Source organism: Prionailurus bengalensis, chromosome E3, assembly GCF_016509475.1.
Source record: "Prionailurus bengalensis isolate Pbe53 chromosome E3, Fcat_Pben_1.1_paternal_pri, whole genome shotgun sequence".
NCBI lineage: Eukaryota > Metazoa > Chordata > Mammalia > Carnivora > Felidae > Prionailurus > Prionailurus bengalensis.
The window spans coordinates 24,530,511-24,546,761 of NC_057357.1; the positions used below are offsets into that span (position 1 = coordinate 24,530,511).

The 16,251-nt window shown below is 37.7% G+C and overlaps 1 protein-coding gene across 1 annotated transcript in view; it reads right to left on the bottom strand.

Moving 5' to 3' along the window:
• Positions 1 to 16: 16 nt before the first annotated feature.
• The window catches only part of MOSMO (modulator of smoothened), a 61,869-nt gene continuing 45,634 nt past the window's right edge, over positions 17 to 16,251 (bottom strand). The window contains exons 2-3 of the mRNA XM_043560325.1: positions 6,076 to 6,288; positions 17 to 872 (exon numbers count right to left, since the gene is read on the bottom strand). Of these exons, the coding sequence (XP_043416260.1) occupies positions 688 to 872; positions 6,076 to 6,288 (398 nt within the window). The 3' untranslated portion in view covers positions 17 to 687. The remainder of the gene's footprint in view (positions 873 to 6,075; positions 6,289 to 16,251) is intronic.

The following is a 16,251-nucleotide window of genomic DNA, read 5'->3' on the forward strand; positions in this document are numbered from 1 at the left end:
ACCCACCCACCCCCAACATGTTTCTTAGTGTTTGATTTTTTTTTTGTTTTGTTTTGTACACAGAGAATAGGGAATTTCAGGAATTTTACATACATTTTAGCAAACAAGTTTTGATCTATTGGCTTCTTGGTGTAGTAATGCAACAGCAAATCATTCTGGCACCAAAGGCTCATACCATTACAAGGAAGCTGTGAATACTAATTTCTTAGGAGGTGAGGCCAGCCCCACGTGAACTTCTCTTGTAAGCCTCTGGTCCACCATGATTCATAAATACTTAGAGTTTGTTTTTTTTCCTCAATTAATCGTTAGACATTAAAAACGGAACAACAGAGTCACAAAGGGCCACATGCTTTTCATTATAAAGCATTCTCCTTCACTAGGTTGCTATCACAGTGCAGACCTGACTGCCTGAATATGCTCAGGAGATTTAGTCAATATTGTCTGTATTTGGTTATGGAAAAGGCTCTCCTTATTTGTTTGTTTGTTTGTTTGTTTTGTTTTTAAATCCAAAGTGCATAGTGAGAACAAATCAAAGCATTTTTTTTTTCCTTTTCGGCATCAGTTTCATCTAAGCATCTTCCTATGAGAGGACTGCTCAGATGCCTTGCCTTTGTCTTCTCCCCTCCAAAAATAAAAAAATAAAATAAAATTAAAAATAATAAAAGAGTTGAGCAAATTAGACATTCATCAGCCTGGTAAACAAACTTTGCCAGCAAATAGAAGTCCTACTATAGTAAAGAAAATTGATAAGACAAAAAGTACGTATGATGACCCAACTACTGTGTTGTTGGGTAATTTATAAGGTTGACCTCCGACTTCATTGATGTAAAATCCTATTGGAAATATTAGGGCAGCCATACAGAAAAGGATCACTGTAAAACAAACCAAAACACAACATTAGTAACATGGTTTGGTGATGAAGAAAACAATGAAAATTTGGCACAAAGGAAGTTTAAAAGAAGAAGGGTTATGGGTTGATAACGTGGTCAAACCTGTTAAAACACGGCGCACTTGTCAAAAGATTTACATATGCTATATATCACATAATATCCACAAAGCCTAACAATTAAATACAGTAAAAGCCTTTTATGTTAAGTGTTAGGATGATTTTGAATATCAGCATTAAGAAAGGCTTCCAAACCTACTAAGTGCTTACGTAGACTATTCTTTTTTTAACTTTAATTTAAAAAAATCTTAATTTCAGTATATTTAACATACAGTGTTACATTAGTTTCAGGTGTTTGCATAAACTATACTTGACCATTTAATGTAGTGATTAAGGGCTCTGACTAGAATCAGATAGGGGCTATGTTCTGGCTCCACTATTTATAGCTTAGCAATCTTAGACTTCTGGTTTCCTTTTAAAAATGGGGTAAATACCAGAAGGATAAACAAAACAATGTCAAGTCCCTGGCATGGTGCCAGGTTGACAGTATGTGATGAATAAATGTTGCATATGATGATCATCATAGTTATTATCCTGTTAATTCTCAGCTCCTCTTGGTATTAGAAATGGAGAAAAGCTACACACAAATATAGTACCATTTATCTTAATGATTTAAAATCATCTAGTGGAAAGAATCTCAGCCTTCTGAGATGATTAGCAAACTCTCTCATTATCTCTCATTATGGACAATACTAGAAAAAAATAAAGTCTCTCTCAGGTTTCTGAGTACACACGGGTTAAAGTGGGACAGGAGGACACTCTTTTGAGTTTTGTATACAAACACAATGAAATACTGTGTATTAGTTGCTAAAATGTTTCTAGAAAGGTATCAGAAAACCCAGTATCTGGGTAGAGTTCCACAGCCCTCTATTTTAGCAAACAGCTTGCTCCCCTGGGCTACCAAAGAAACACTCTTCTTAGCGAACACAAATTACCTATTGATAGGCTAGCTTTTTCAAGGAAATATTTTATGCTTTTTGAAAGCACATTAGTCAAATATTCACAGTCATTCAAATTTCTTTGGAGGCAGAAACATTTTTTTCAGTGTAATGTGAACATAGGTTACTATACTCACTGCATGTGAAGGGTTTGAAGCTCTCCATCATTAACCAAATGAGAAACTTTTTCCAAGTTAAACATAACTTTTTTCTGTATCAGGAATACACAGTCCTGGATAAACATACCAGCCAACACTTGTCCTAAATTATTTCTGTGTTAAGCAATCAACAAATTTAATAGGTGAGTCCTTAAAAAACCAATTAGGAATCTTTTCCTGGAAGAAATACCTCTAGGGCAATATCCAAGGTATTAAGAAGTAACATTTTCTTAATTAATACACTAGTTTAAGGAACACCTCAGCATTCTGTTTGCTTTGCACCACTTAGGTGGATTATTTTATATTATATAGACAGACATAGAGACTATTTCTTTTTGGCCAACGAACCACACCAAATAATGTTACATAAGTGAATTTGTATTCTTTCAGATGCCTACTACAGGACAAGTGAAAGAGTCAAGTATTAGGTTTTCTGGCCTTTCTGTTGTATAGTCAGCAGGAAAGACTATTAGTACTGTCAATGCCCAGTTATCAGTGTCATCTGTCACCAATTTCTAATGGTTCTTCTGCCTTAATATGGTTTGGTAAGTAAAATGAAATCACAATCTACATGTGTATACACAAACTAATAGATAACAATGGGATAAAGTTATTGTTTTAAAAACAACTTGTTTCTTAATGTTGACTAATCTAATCTCAAGAAACAAATAATTTAGAAGTGCTTTAGAGATACACAGATATTACAATTGTTCATTCTGTTAATGTGCCAACTTCATTCTTATCCTTTTCTATTTTCTACTATAAAATAAAATCTATCTTTTACAATGGAGTAATCATTTAATGACTATATTTAAAGTAGAGTTTAATATGACTATATTTAAAGTAGAGTTTAATATTTTACAATAGTTAAATATTTTCCAAGTTAGTTACAAAAAGCTTAATGAGATGTTAAGGAAGCAATAAACTCCTATTTGATCTAATCTTGGTTTTTAATCCAAAGAATTAGGTTCTCTATACTTCTGGGAAGATTTAATGTAAGTGGATGAGTTTTCTTTTCTTTTATTTTTCTTTTAACTTTTAACATTTATTTATATTTGAGAGAGAGACAGAACATGAGCAGGGGAGGGGCAGAGAGAGAGGCAGACACAGAATTCGAAGCAGGCTCCAGGCTGTGAGCTGTCAGCACAGAGCCCGATGTGGGGCTTGAACCCACGAACTGTGAGATCATGACCTGAGCCAAAGTCGGATGCTCAACTGACTGAGACACCCAGGTGCTCCAGGATGAGTTTTCTTTTAAGCTATTGGGACCTGTGAAGTTACTTTAGATCTTAAAATATTATTAATGTAGGGGTGCCTGGGTGGCTCAGTTGGTTAAGTGTTTGGCTCTTGATTTTGGCTCAGGTCACGATCTCAGTTTCATGAGTTCAGGCCCTGCGTCAGGCTTTGAGTTGACAGCATGGGGCCTGCTTGAGATTCTCCCTCCATCTTTGCCTCTCTCTCTCAATCTCTCCCCCAAAATAAATAAACTTAAAAAAAATTATTAATGGGGCGCCTGGGTGGCTCAGTCGGTTGAGCGCCCGACTTCAGCTCAGGTCATGATCTCATGGTCCATGAGTTCGAGCCCCACATCGGGCTCTGGGCTGATGGCTCAGAGCCTGGAGCCTGCTTCCGATTCTGTGTCTCCCTCTCTCTCTGCCCCTCCCCATTCATGCTCTGTCTCTCTCTGTCTCAAAAATAAATAAAAACGTTAAAAAAAATTAAAAAAAAATTATTAATGCTGATAATACCTATCAACTTTTGACAACTAAATTTTGGGTTCTAAATAAGCCTGTAAAGACAATAGCTTCAAATCTTCCATGGCACAGATTTCTTGGTGGTGAGAGCTAGATATTGGGTGTATTGGGAGATGAGAATGTAAATTACAGTGGCAGAGGAAAGGATAAGGGGTCAGACTTGAAGAAAAAAACACACCTTTGTTACCCTTGCTCTCAGAGGCAAGCTGCATCACATGCGACTCTCCTCTGATAGTTCCCCACTGTGTAAACCTATCAGAAAATGTTACCCTGACATTCTGACCAAAACTGTAATTTAAGTGGAATAGAAATATATAAAATAGAGATAAAGTACATTTTCAAAGGCTGAGTGGAAACACCAGGGGGAGCTCAATCTCTCTGAAGACTGCCACCCCAGCAGACTAGCTCTGTTAACAAAAACAACCTGTTGAAGGAAGCACACAAGAGTAATGCAGCTCTGTGCTGGCTTAGATGACATTAACTAGGAGATATTTTTGAGCTGAAAACCCAAGGTACAGAACAGTATAAACAGAATATTATTTATAGAACATTCACACATATACGTTTCTATCCACAGGGCACCTCTGGTAGGTAATCCCAGAAACTGGTAACAATGGTTGCTTCCAGCAAAGAGGTATTGAGTAGCTAGGTGATGGAGCCACAAGTAAGACTTACTTTTCACCTAGTGACCCTTTCTTAGGCTTTGAATTATGTACCATATGCACATATTCTTTTTAAAAGTTAAAAATCCATAAACTAAATACTCCTTCTTTGATTTTATTTTACTTCTTAAAGAATGAATTCTACCTGATAAGTAATTGTATCTGTGAGTAACAATTCTCTTTAAATTCTTCATCAATACCCTTTAATTTAGCAGCACTGTCTCTACAACTGCCTGTGGACCCTACTATACAGAAAAGAATGGTCTCAGAAGGTCTGTTTGACCTCAAACAGGTCTTCAACTTGTTTCACATTTCTTAACAAAAATGAAGACTTTTTTAGTCAAAGGCAACTTGATCTAAGTTTTAAAACTAAGGGAGATATGTAGACAAAAATAAAACAGAGCCAGAAACATACACATTAAAGCGTTTCACAGAGAGATGGGGAGAAATGGAGACTCATGAACTAATGTTCCTATCTTAGGGTCTTTAAGGATAAAATGAGTTCTAATCTAACACTAATGGGGAGACATGGGGTTGTGTTTTACTCCTACCATACAAGTTCTAAATGAAAATATCAAGTGAAAGTAAGCTGTATTATAATATTCATTTTTTAAAGCTTATGCAAACCTGAGATAATTATAAGGCATTGAATTAGATGTCAAACCCCATGGTATTTGGCATAAGTACCGTTAGTTATCCTGTTCTTTATATAACTTTAACTTTTATTAAAGTTAAAAAGCCTAAGAATATTACAATATAAATACATTTCCATTGCCATTTTGGGCCAGATAAGTCTTTGTTGTGGGGAGTGTCCCTCACATTTGTAGGATGTTTTACCCTATCCCTGGCCTCTTATCAAGATATCAGTAGGATCCCCTTCACTGTGACAATCAAAAATGTTTCCAGACATTGACAAATGTCCTCTCCCTCTGGGGGAAGGGGAGCAAAATTACTTTACAGAGAAAGAAACAAGAAGGCAAAATTACAGAGATATCTTTCCTTTGTGCATTTTTGCTGCTTTTAATTTGGGAAAAGCCAGTGATGTGTTGGGAAATTAAACCAATCTTGCAAAGTACAAGAGAATGTATAATATATATCATACCATGGGACATAGCTTAATGGAGTAAGAAATGTCGATGAGTAATTATCAAACAACCATATGTGCTGATTTTTCAATGGTCCCACAACAACTCATAGCAGAAACTCAAATTAATGATACTGAAAAGTAAATCACCACCTTAATCTAATTTATACTTCTGTATATTCTCTTCTAGATTTATCTTTATTTGGTAGAGGATGCCAATACCTTTAAGAAGAGTAAAAGACTTGGGTTAGGGGTAGCTCTGAGCCACAGACCTGGAACACTTATGTTACAATGTGAGCAAAAATAAAATTCATTAAGATAGCATTTTATACAAAGCAATTAAGGTTTCAGACGTCTTGGTCTTGTGGTGAGAATCCTGAAGAACTGACGGGGCTGCGCAGAGTCTATGTGATGGCCAGAGTGGGGGTGCTCTTTGATGATTACGGAGTCCTTATTACTGATTCTGGATTATCTTCATTAAACTACCAAAGTGCGCGCCTTCTAGACAAATTTGGTGAGCACAGGTTACTTACTTCCAGTGAAGGCTATCCATCGAGCATATTTTGTAGCTTCTCTTCGCCAGTGGGAAGCCACCAGCAAACCACATGTGACAGTCAATGAAATGATTCCCATGATGATAAAAAACAGTGTGGTGACCCACTCTGGGGGAAGCCGAGGTGGGATGCACGTCCGGTCTCGTCCATGGATTGTCTGACACTGTCGCACAAGGCCCACAGTGAGTGCTCCTGGGGAGATGCAAAAAGGTGGGAACACTTGAGTGGGTTTGTCATTCCAGGGAATATTCCCCACCAACACCCCCTGAGTCATCTTATTTCTGTGTGGATCGCTCAGGCATTTATTTCACCGAGTCTTATTATTCAGCATTCTGCAATTCACAACATAGTCATACTTAACATACAAAATGAACTTAAAAAAAAAAAAATCACAAAACCACAAGAGGCAGTTCTTTCAGTCACTCATTGAACAAATACTTTTCGGAGTACTTGTGTCAGGCAATGTTCTGGGCTCTAGAGAAATAACAAACAAGACAGATGAGGTTCCTGCTCTTGTGGAACTTACATACTAGCAGAAAGAAGTGGAACTTTTCTATTCTCAGATCCAAGACCCAATGTACATTATCTGATTTTGGATGAGGAGAAAAACTTTTCAGGAAAATGAAGGCAAACTTGAAATATCTAATCATAATATAGAGATAAAATTAAATAATGGATTAAATATTAGAACATATTTTATTAAAGTTAAAAAGCCTAAGAATATTATAATATAAATACCTTTCCATTAAGTTCAAGAAAAAGTTGGGAAAACTGGTAGGTCCTCCCCCATTTGGTAAGTTCAACAATTTGTACAACGTACAATTGTTCAGATTGCTAAACCATTACCAGCATGCTTCAGCAGAGGAGCAAAGGCATTAGTGGAAACTTTTCAAAGGCCCCCTCTCTCATTTAAATAACATGAAAGCGATTTTTGTAAAACATCAGGTGCTATTTTTACATAAACATGTTCTTATGTCAAACCCAAGGAACCCCTCTATCAAATTTAGGGTGAACTGATTTATAGAAACCTAGATATGGAAGGGAAAAGTATTTATTGTATTCTCTTCCTCATTAAGAAGAACAATTAAAATGTTACTTTTGAGTGAAAACTGCTTGTTTCTCCCTTTAAGAGCATCTACAAATGGGAAAACTGTTGTCTAAAACACAAGAAAAGAAATTCCTGTAACTACTGAAAACATAATAGATTTCTGCATCTTTTTTTGGTCTTAATTACTTTCTCAATTTGAGCAAAAACATTAACACCACCACCACCAAAAACACATTAACCTCAAAATCACAGCACTTGCCACAAACAAGTGCCTTTTTTGAGGACAGTCAGTAAAATTCCTAGAGACATTATGGGAAGCTGCCTTAGTGGGAAAGGTAGACCAGAGCTGGACATGAGGATATAGATGCACGTGTAGGTGGATGGGGCTGCTGGAGGGGGGGCAAGGGGGAGATGGGGGGGGAGGGAGGCGGGGAGGGAGGGAGGGGAGGAGAGGGAGAGAGAGAGAGAGAGAGGGAGAGAGGGAGAGAGAGAGAAGGACAGAGGGAGGGAGGGAGAGAGAAGGACAGAGGGAGAGAGAGAGAGGCAGGCTATTAAGCAGGCTGCATGCTCAGTGTGGAGTCTGACTCGGGGCTCAATCCCACGACCCCGGGTCACAACCTGAGCCAACTGGAGATGAAATCAAGAGTCAGACGCTCAACTGACTGAGCCACCGGGCGCCCCTGCAACCTGTGTTTTGCCATTGATATATTTTTAGAAATAAACCAAAGTGTTCAAAGAAAATGAAGCAAAAAATCAGTTTTCTGAAAACTGAGTTGTAGTCCCCCGTACCTTCAATGCTAATTCTGACTATAACTCTTTTGGTAGAGTGGAAGAAGAGCACTCAAAGAAGCTGTACCCTTTTCTGTCAAATCATCCAATAATTAGGCCCATCTTGTGATCTCCACATAGGTAAACAGCATTATAATTTGGGATTGTCTCCGGCAGAATGGAGACATATGGGGGTTGGGAGGGGAATAGAAAGTGAGCAAACCTTTATAATAATTCCACACACTATCCTTTCTAGGTGCTGCTTGGAGCTCAGTGACTTAGTAGGTCTAAGAGAAGCAAATCAGTTAAAAGTTTTTGACACTTAATTGCTAACCTTGAAATTGCTTGAACCAGAAAAAGGGACAGCATAGGGTGAGTAGGTACCAGGAAGTTGCGTAATTGTTTTTAAATTGAAACCGTAAAAAGTTTCATTGAAAAGAAAACTTGGGGGATAGAGCTTGTCTTATGATAAAGCATTTTATTATAATTTTGGAAATAAAGAAGGGATTCACAGAATGCTCAAGAATGAACAGGAAGCTACTCTTGATCATTCAGCAAAAGACTTCTAACAAATTACCCTTTATAGTCACTACCCCATTTATAAAACTGTAATTGCTCTAAGAATAGACAACAGGCAATGAAAAATCCTCTGACAAAATCCAATACTGTGGATTCTGATTACAGCAGTAACTTTCTTCACAACTTCATTTAAAATACAAAGAAAGTTTTATTGGTAACACTATATAACTAATGAACTTAGATTTACATTTGATAATTACTTGTTGCTGACAAATATTTAAAATTGTAGGTCCAGTAACTAAACTGTCTTTCCTTCAAAATATTTCTGAGTATTCTTATGCTACCTCTTACCTCCCGTTTATAGATATGGCAAAGAGCGTTAGGGCTCAAATTCAATGTAACTTCCTGTGCCTGTAGATTGTTAAGCTTTCTGAGGGGGACTGCTCTTGCTTCTTCTACTGACTGGCATACCACATCAAATGACTACAAACAGAACAAGTAAGACAATGAAAATGAGAGCTGTCCCTGCTACAAACCAAGTGGAAATAATCTGACACATGTTCAGTTTTAAAAGCAGAGTTATACTCCTATATTTACAAAGGTCCTTACTACCACACATCAAGACCAAATACTCAGCAGCTACATTCTGGAAGAAAAGAATGCTAAAGCTAGCTGAGATATGCTGTATGTAAGTACATCAATTCACAAAAATTTTATTGAATGTCTATGTGCCCAGCATTGCTGTATGGTCAGAGATTCTAAAAACCAATACTCTGTCACACTTTTAGTGAAAATAGACTTTCCTTAAATAAATTATAGGAGGGCTAGTACAAAGAGTCGACACTGCTGCTATAATTCTTTCTCTTGAGTAAGACTCTAGGTCAACATAACTTCTATCATAGTCACATATTTTCCATAAGCTGTCTGGGGAGAGGGATCTGCAAAGGTTAACTGTGCTGCTGCTATTACATCTTGTAAATTCAGGTACTGTTGTGCCCAAACTCACACCAGGTCTTTAATTTCATCTTTTACCTCAAAGAATTATCTCCTGTTTGTAGATTCAAATCCATCTCTCATGTTGACTAGCCAAGACCTTTTACATGCTCCAAATTCTCTGGGCACATTTAGTCTGTGTCACACAATCATGCACTTGATTTTAAGGTAGCTTCTTTTTTACCTCAAACAGAAAATGGGCCTTTCAGGAGAGAACTGAACCTTCTACTTCATTGGAAACCCCCCGGAATGGCCTGTAGCAGTGGGCACAAAGCAGGACTTAATAAGCATTTGGTGAGCTTGAAAGAATTAAAAACAAGCTAAAGTTAAAATCATGCAGGATTAAATAGGTTCTTCTGTAGACCTTGTCTTGCTCAATGTGACTTCCTAAGGCACACTAATTAATAATTAACCACAAGCTCAGCTATTCACTAATTTTTGTTTTATCCAATAGGTCCTTTGCTTCTTTAAGGGGCCTGTGATTCTATTTCCCAAACAGCCAATCCATCTTTACCCTGCAGCTGTTTCCTAGGTAACCAACCCAGCCAAATAAAAGACTTGCACACAATAGGAAAAAGGAAACCACATAGGAACTACAGCATCTCACATGCAGTTCAGTAGCTCACCTGTGTATCACTACATGCAAAAGGAAGTCGTAATGAGTTTTACCCTGCTGCGTGGGGTATCTTAACTCAAGAGGCTTTTGACTCTCCGATATCTATAGATCCAGACACTGTTGAAATGATTTAGCACAGCCAGTCTGAGCATGTCTGTTGTCACAAAGAGGGTCATTATAAGGCATGTCATCCCTACAAGGAAAAGCTGTGTCACAGAAAACCGGACACACAGGCCTTGAAAAGCAGAGAGGCACACAAAACCAACAGAGTCTGTCAGAGCTAATCATGTCCAGTAAATGCTTGCCAACCTGGCCACAGAGAGCAGTGAGATGACATGGTTTCGGAGAGAAGTCAGGTGTTAATAGTATTGAGGATCCCTTGTATATGAAGATTCACTTTTCCCCTGCTGTTTTCATGATGTCTTTGGGTTTTGACTATGATGTGTCAGGGTTTGGATTACTTAGAGTCTATCCTACTTGGAATTCGCTGAGATTCTTCAACGTGCAGATTTAAATTTTTCATCAAATTTAGAGAGATGTCAGCCATTATTTCTTCACATATTCTTTCCGCCTCCTCCTTCCTTCTCCTTCTGGGACTCCCATTACGTGTATGCTGGAAGACCTGATAATGTCCCATTAGTCTCTCAATTGCTCAGTTCATTTTTTATTATTTTTTCCTTTTGCTTCTCGGATTAAATCATTTCAATTGACTCATCTTCAAATTTACTGATGCAAATTTGCCAGTTTTTCATTTCAGTTATTGTACTTTTCAACTCCAGAATTTCTATTTTCTTTTTATAATTTCCATTTTTTTGTTAGATATTCTCTATGAGACTTTTTTTTTTTTTTTTAGTTTTTTAAAAATCTTTATTTATTTTTGAGAGAGAGACAGAGTGTGAGCAGGGGAGGAGCAGAGAGAGGGAGACACATAATATGTATGAAGCAGGCTCCAGGCCCTGAGCTGTCAGCACAGAGCACGATGTGGGGCTCGAACTCATGAACTATGAGATCATGACCTGAGCCAAAGTCAGACGCTCAACTGACAGAGCCACCCAGGCGCCCCGAGGCATTGTTTTCTTACTTTAAGTCTTTATACATGGGTTCCTTTATTTTTTGGAATATACTTAAAACAGCTGATTTAAACTTTTTGTCTAGTGAGCTTCCTCAGGGACAGGGTCCATTCTTTGCTTTTATTTTTCTTGTGTATAGGCCATACCTCCCTGTTTGTGTGTCTTGTAATTTTTAGTTGAAAACTGAAAATTATTACAATATGACAACTATAGAAATCAAATCCTCCCTCCCCTAGGGTTTGCTGTTGGTACTATTTGTTTACCAACTTTCCTAGAATAGTTCTGTAAAGTTTGGGTTCATTGTTGTGTGTGGCCTCTGAAGTCTTTTCCATTAGCTTAGTAGTCAACTAATGGTTGGAATTAGATTTCTTTAAATGCCTCAAATCAATGTATCTTTCAGCCTCTACTGTGTCTGTTGTGGAACATTTTCAAAGCTCCAAGAGGCAATTTACAACTCTGCCTTAGTATTCCTTTCATGCTAGCATGGAGCCTCAAGATTAGCTAGAGGCAAGAGATTAATTAAGGTCTTCATAGGTCTCTCCTGTGTATGTGAGAAGCTCTAAATATGTATATAGTCCAGATTCCTAGGAGTTTCTCAAAGACTTCTCTGGACATCCTGTTCCCTGGTTTTTCCTTCATGTTGTTCATTAGCCTTTAGTTAGTGTCCAAGATAATATAACCTCAGCTACCTGCAACTTTAAACAACTGCTGTTGATTGTTTTCAAGAAGTGCCCTGAGGGTAGGGCAGTGAGCGGCTGAATCTGGTCAAATAAAGGCAAGCCCTGAGGAGATTCTCCTAGAGCTGGCATTACATAGTATCAATTTCTGAGGATGGGGCTTTAAGGAGCACCAGACCCTCTGGCCATTTCAAGTGGTTGCTGAGCAGCTGGTTTACAGGCTACCAAATTTGCATGGCTATTGACTTTCCAGGGTACTGCATAGCAGGGAGAGGGGGGTGTGATTAGCACAATTTAAACTGCCACAAAGCTTGCTCTTCTTACCAAGATTCAGGGGATTCTCTTAAATCAATGCTCCTTGGATTGTTGTAAGCCTATAGTTAAATTCTAGAGTTCTGAAAAAGTTGACCTGAGAATTTTTGCCAGTGTTTTCACTGCATTTATCGAGGAGCAGATTTTCTGAAGTCCCTACTCCACTATCACAGAAGTTAAAGCCACAGGTCACAATCTGAATCTCTGCTTTGACAAACTTGGGTAAATCCCTTAACTTTCCTAAGCTTGTTTCAGCAGCAAATTAATATGACTTAACATTTAGATTTCTGTCAGAAATAAATAAGATGATGAAATAATACTTGTAAAACAACTGGAACTGTAAGCACTGAATAGCGATTGTTTTTCAGGGAAGTAAATTAGATATTTTTGTTTTAGTTAAAACATACACACACAGGGCAGTAGACACAATAATTTAACACAAGAGTACACTCATGAAACTCATATTCCAAAATAAAAGGGCTGACATCTGATGGTTGCTATGGCTGCTAGTCATAAAAAGTACTCAGGACAACACTCTCCTGCCCAACTGCTTTAGTATATCATTCAGGTTGAAGATTAAGCACAAGGCAAGTTCAGACCTGCTGAATAAAAACTCTGGGGGCAGATTTTATAGGAGTAGCAAGCTGGGAACATTGGGATTGAGAAAGTGTTGCTAACAGAATGAAATTACAATATGTTGTGTTGGGTAGCAAATAAATAAAAAAGTCATTAATCTTCCTTTTTAGTTTGACTTTCTTTTCTCTTAAACTCCACTGGCTGTTCTATCTCTACTTAAATATATACGTTACCAGCTGTTTGTAAGTAGGACTGTGGTTCAGAGGTCATATCTCATTTTGAAATCGACTAAATCGGGGCACTGGAGTGGCTCATTCGGTTAAGCATCCAACTTCGGCCCAGGTCATGATCCCATGCTTCGTGGGTTCGAGCCCTGCATTGGGCTCTGTGCTGACAGCCCAGAGATTGGAGCCTGCTTCAGATTCTGTCTCCCTCTCTCTCTGCTTGTACTCTGTCTGTCTCCCAAAAACAAACATTAAAAAATTTTTTTAGATCAACTATATCATACCCTATGCCATTCTCTCATTGTAACTTATTCTATCAGCTCTTGCTCCATAAACTCGGCCTTGAGTCTAATCCTATAAATACATTAAACATAAACTAGCAGTTAAACTCTATTTTAAAATCTGCCTTACTGACAAGTACAATATGGTGCCAGAATCTGTCCTATTACAATCTCAATCACTGAAGCTCTTAACATGATATGAAGTCATTAAAGAAAAGCCCACCACAATGTTTAAATTGTCTATAGACAATTTAATTGTCTATAGACAATTAATGTCTATATACATTGTATACAATGTATAAAAAATACGTGGACCGGTATCTGTCACATGGCTAAGAGTGGCCTACTCTGAGTAGGATTAGAGGGTGGAGTAGGGTTGAGAACCGTCATACTTTTCACTGTCTTATCTGAGTGTACATTGATACAATTCTGTCCTTTAAAAAATATGCATTCATTTTATATTTTAAAATTCTAAAATGTATAGAGTGTTACATATTAAATGCAAATAAAATGTACTAACTGCACATATACTGCACACTGTGAAACCTTTCAATCACTTATGATTTTAAGCACATGCTCTGGATCTAAAAGAAATTAGAGAATGCCAAAGAAATGAAAGTAAATCAGGTAGAGAACTAAAATGGGATTTAAATAACCGCATTTACATTTTCTCTTCCATTTCAACTAGCCTATCATGACAAACTACCATGGAGGAATGCAACAGATCATATTGTTTCCTTCCTGACTGATGTGGTAGAACAAACCCAAAACAAGTTTAACATTCATTTCAGCTTAATGAACAGTCTCCATGTTTTACATGTAGAAATGAACTGCTTTAAGGGAGATTATACTGGTAAAGGGAATACAATCAAACAAACTTGGTAGGCCAAATAGTTTTTGTGGGCAGAAAACTGCTGCAGAATTATTTGCAAAAGTTTTTTTTTAATGTTTTATTTATTTATTTATTTATTTATTTATTTATTTATTTAGAGAGAGGGAGAGAGGATCCAAGAGGGCTCTGCGCTGGTAGCAGAAAGCCCGAGGCAGGGTTCCAACCTACGAACCATGAGATCATGACCTAAGCCAAAGTTGGATATATAACTCCACCCGGGCACCCCATATTTACAAAAGTATTTTAATCAAAGGGCTGAATGTTAAAAACGCTACAGCCTTCAATCACAGAAAGGTTAGTCTGTGGACAATGATCAAGAAGTAAACAAGCAATACAGCAGACAAGAATGGCTCTCAATCATGCAAGATTCCTGGCCAAAAAGAGCCATAAAATTAGGGAATTTAGAACTAGAAGGGCTCTCAGAGATCATGAATCCTAATCTCCCGAAGTTAGAGTTTGATGGATACGGAGGCCCAGAGGAATGAAGTGATAAGTCCAAGGGACACAAAGTGACTAGCAGTGCCAAAACTGAAACTCAGGTTTTTGTTTTTAAATGTTTATTTATTTTTGACAGAGAGAGAGAGCATGAGCGGGAGAGGGGCAGAGAGAGAGGGAGACAGAATCAGAACCAGGCTCCAGGCTCCAAGCTGTCAGCCCAGAGCCCGACGTGGGGCTCGAACTCACAAACTGCAAGATCATGACCTGAGCCGAAGTCGGACGCTCAACTGACTGAGACACCCAGGTGCCCCTGAAACTCAGGTTTTTTTTTTTGAAACTCAGGTTTTTAATTAACCACTCCTCAACTATTCCTACCATGTGATGCTGACTTCCTGAAAACTATTCACTAAGAAAAGAATGAATAGTATTCCTAAAAATACCATCAGAAACCTTTAGATTTATAACAGAGCAGACTTAATTACAACTTTGTAAGCACAATGACAGTGAGTCTAAGAGGAACCTTCACAGGAGGTCAATACAAAGTGGGAGACGATATTTTTGTCGGTTCATAGGAGTAACTCCCACACCCACATTTCTCATAAATGTTCAAGGAATATGCCAGTCCCAGCTCATCCTTAAAGATATATCCCAATTTCTTTGTCTCAACAAAAAGATTCCCTGCTTTAGGCCCTTATCCTAGCGCCAAGGAAAGTTTTGGTTATTTAAAAAAGTTTTTTTAATGTTTAATTTGTGTGTGTGTGTGTGTGTGTGTGTGAGAGAGAGAGAGAGAGAGAGAGAGCGAGCGTGTGAGCGTGTGCAAGCGGGGGAGGGGTAGACAGAGAGGGAAACAGAGAATCTGATACAGGCTCCATGTGACAGCTGGACATGGGGCTTGAACCCATGAACTGTGAGATTATGACTGAGCCGAAGTCGGATGCTCAATCAATTGAGCCACCCAGGTGACCCAAACTTTTTGGTTAAATTCTACTCTCAAATATTACAATAAACACTGATATCACTGATATTTGTCTTATTTATTTGCATAATACAGAAAATGTGCACCACCATCTTCTTAGAAAGGAATTTGTAGGGTGCGTCACAATAAATAAATAACTTTGTTGAGGGTATAGCAAAGGTTCCATTGTATGACTTCCAGGTCTGTCAAAATAACTTTTTTCCAACTAGTTGATATCTCAATATTAAATAATTCAACATCATTTATTTAATAAATTATACTCCCTCAATTTACATAAGTAAAATAATTCTGATATTAAATCAAGTTCTAAACTATTTAATCATATTGTCCACTGACCTAACTAGGAGACGTCACATCACAGTGATTGGAATTCAGGTTCTGGATTGAGATTCCAGGCCCATCCCTTACTGGTCGTGAGATTTTAGCCAAGTTATTTAATCTCTGTGTGCCTCCGTTTCCTCAACTATTAATGAGGAAAACAACAAAATGACTTCATAGTGCTGTATCGCTTACAAGGGGGAATATGTGTAAAGCACTCAGAACAAATGCCTGATACAGAGTAAGAAGTTGGTAAATGTTAAATATTATTGATATATTGCTATTTCACTATAAGTATATACTTTAAGAAATGAAACAATCTGTGGGATTCCACATTCCTTCTAAATTTATTGTTCTCTCACAGTACCTTTCAGTTCCTTGCTTTCTTGGGTGTAAGATGAAGACATCATAAATAAGTGTTCAATTTATGTAGATCTATTGATCTAC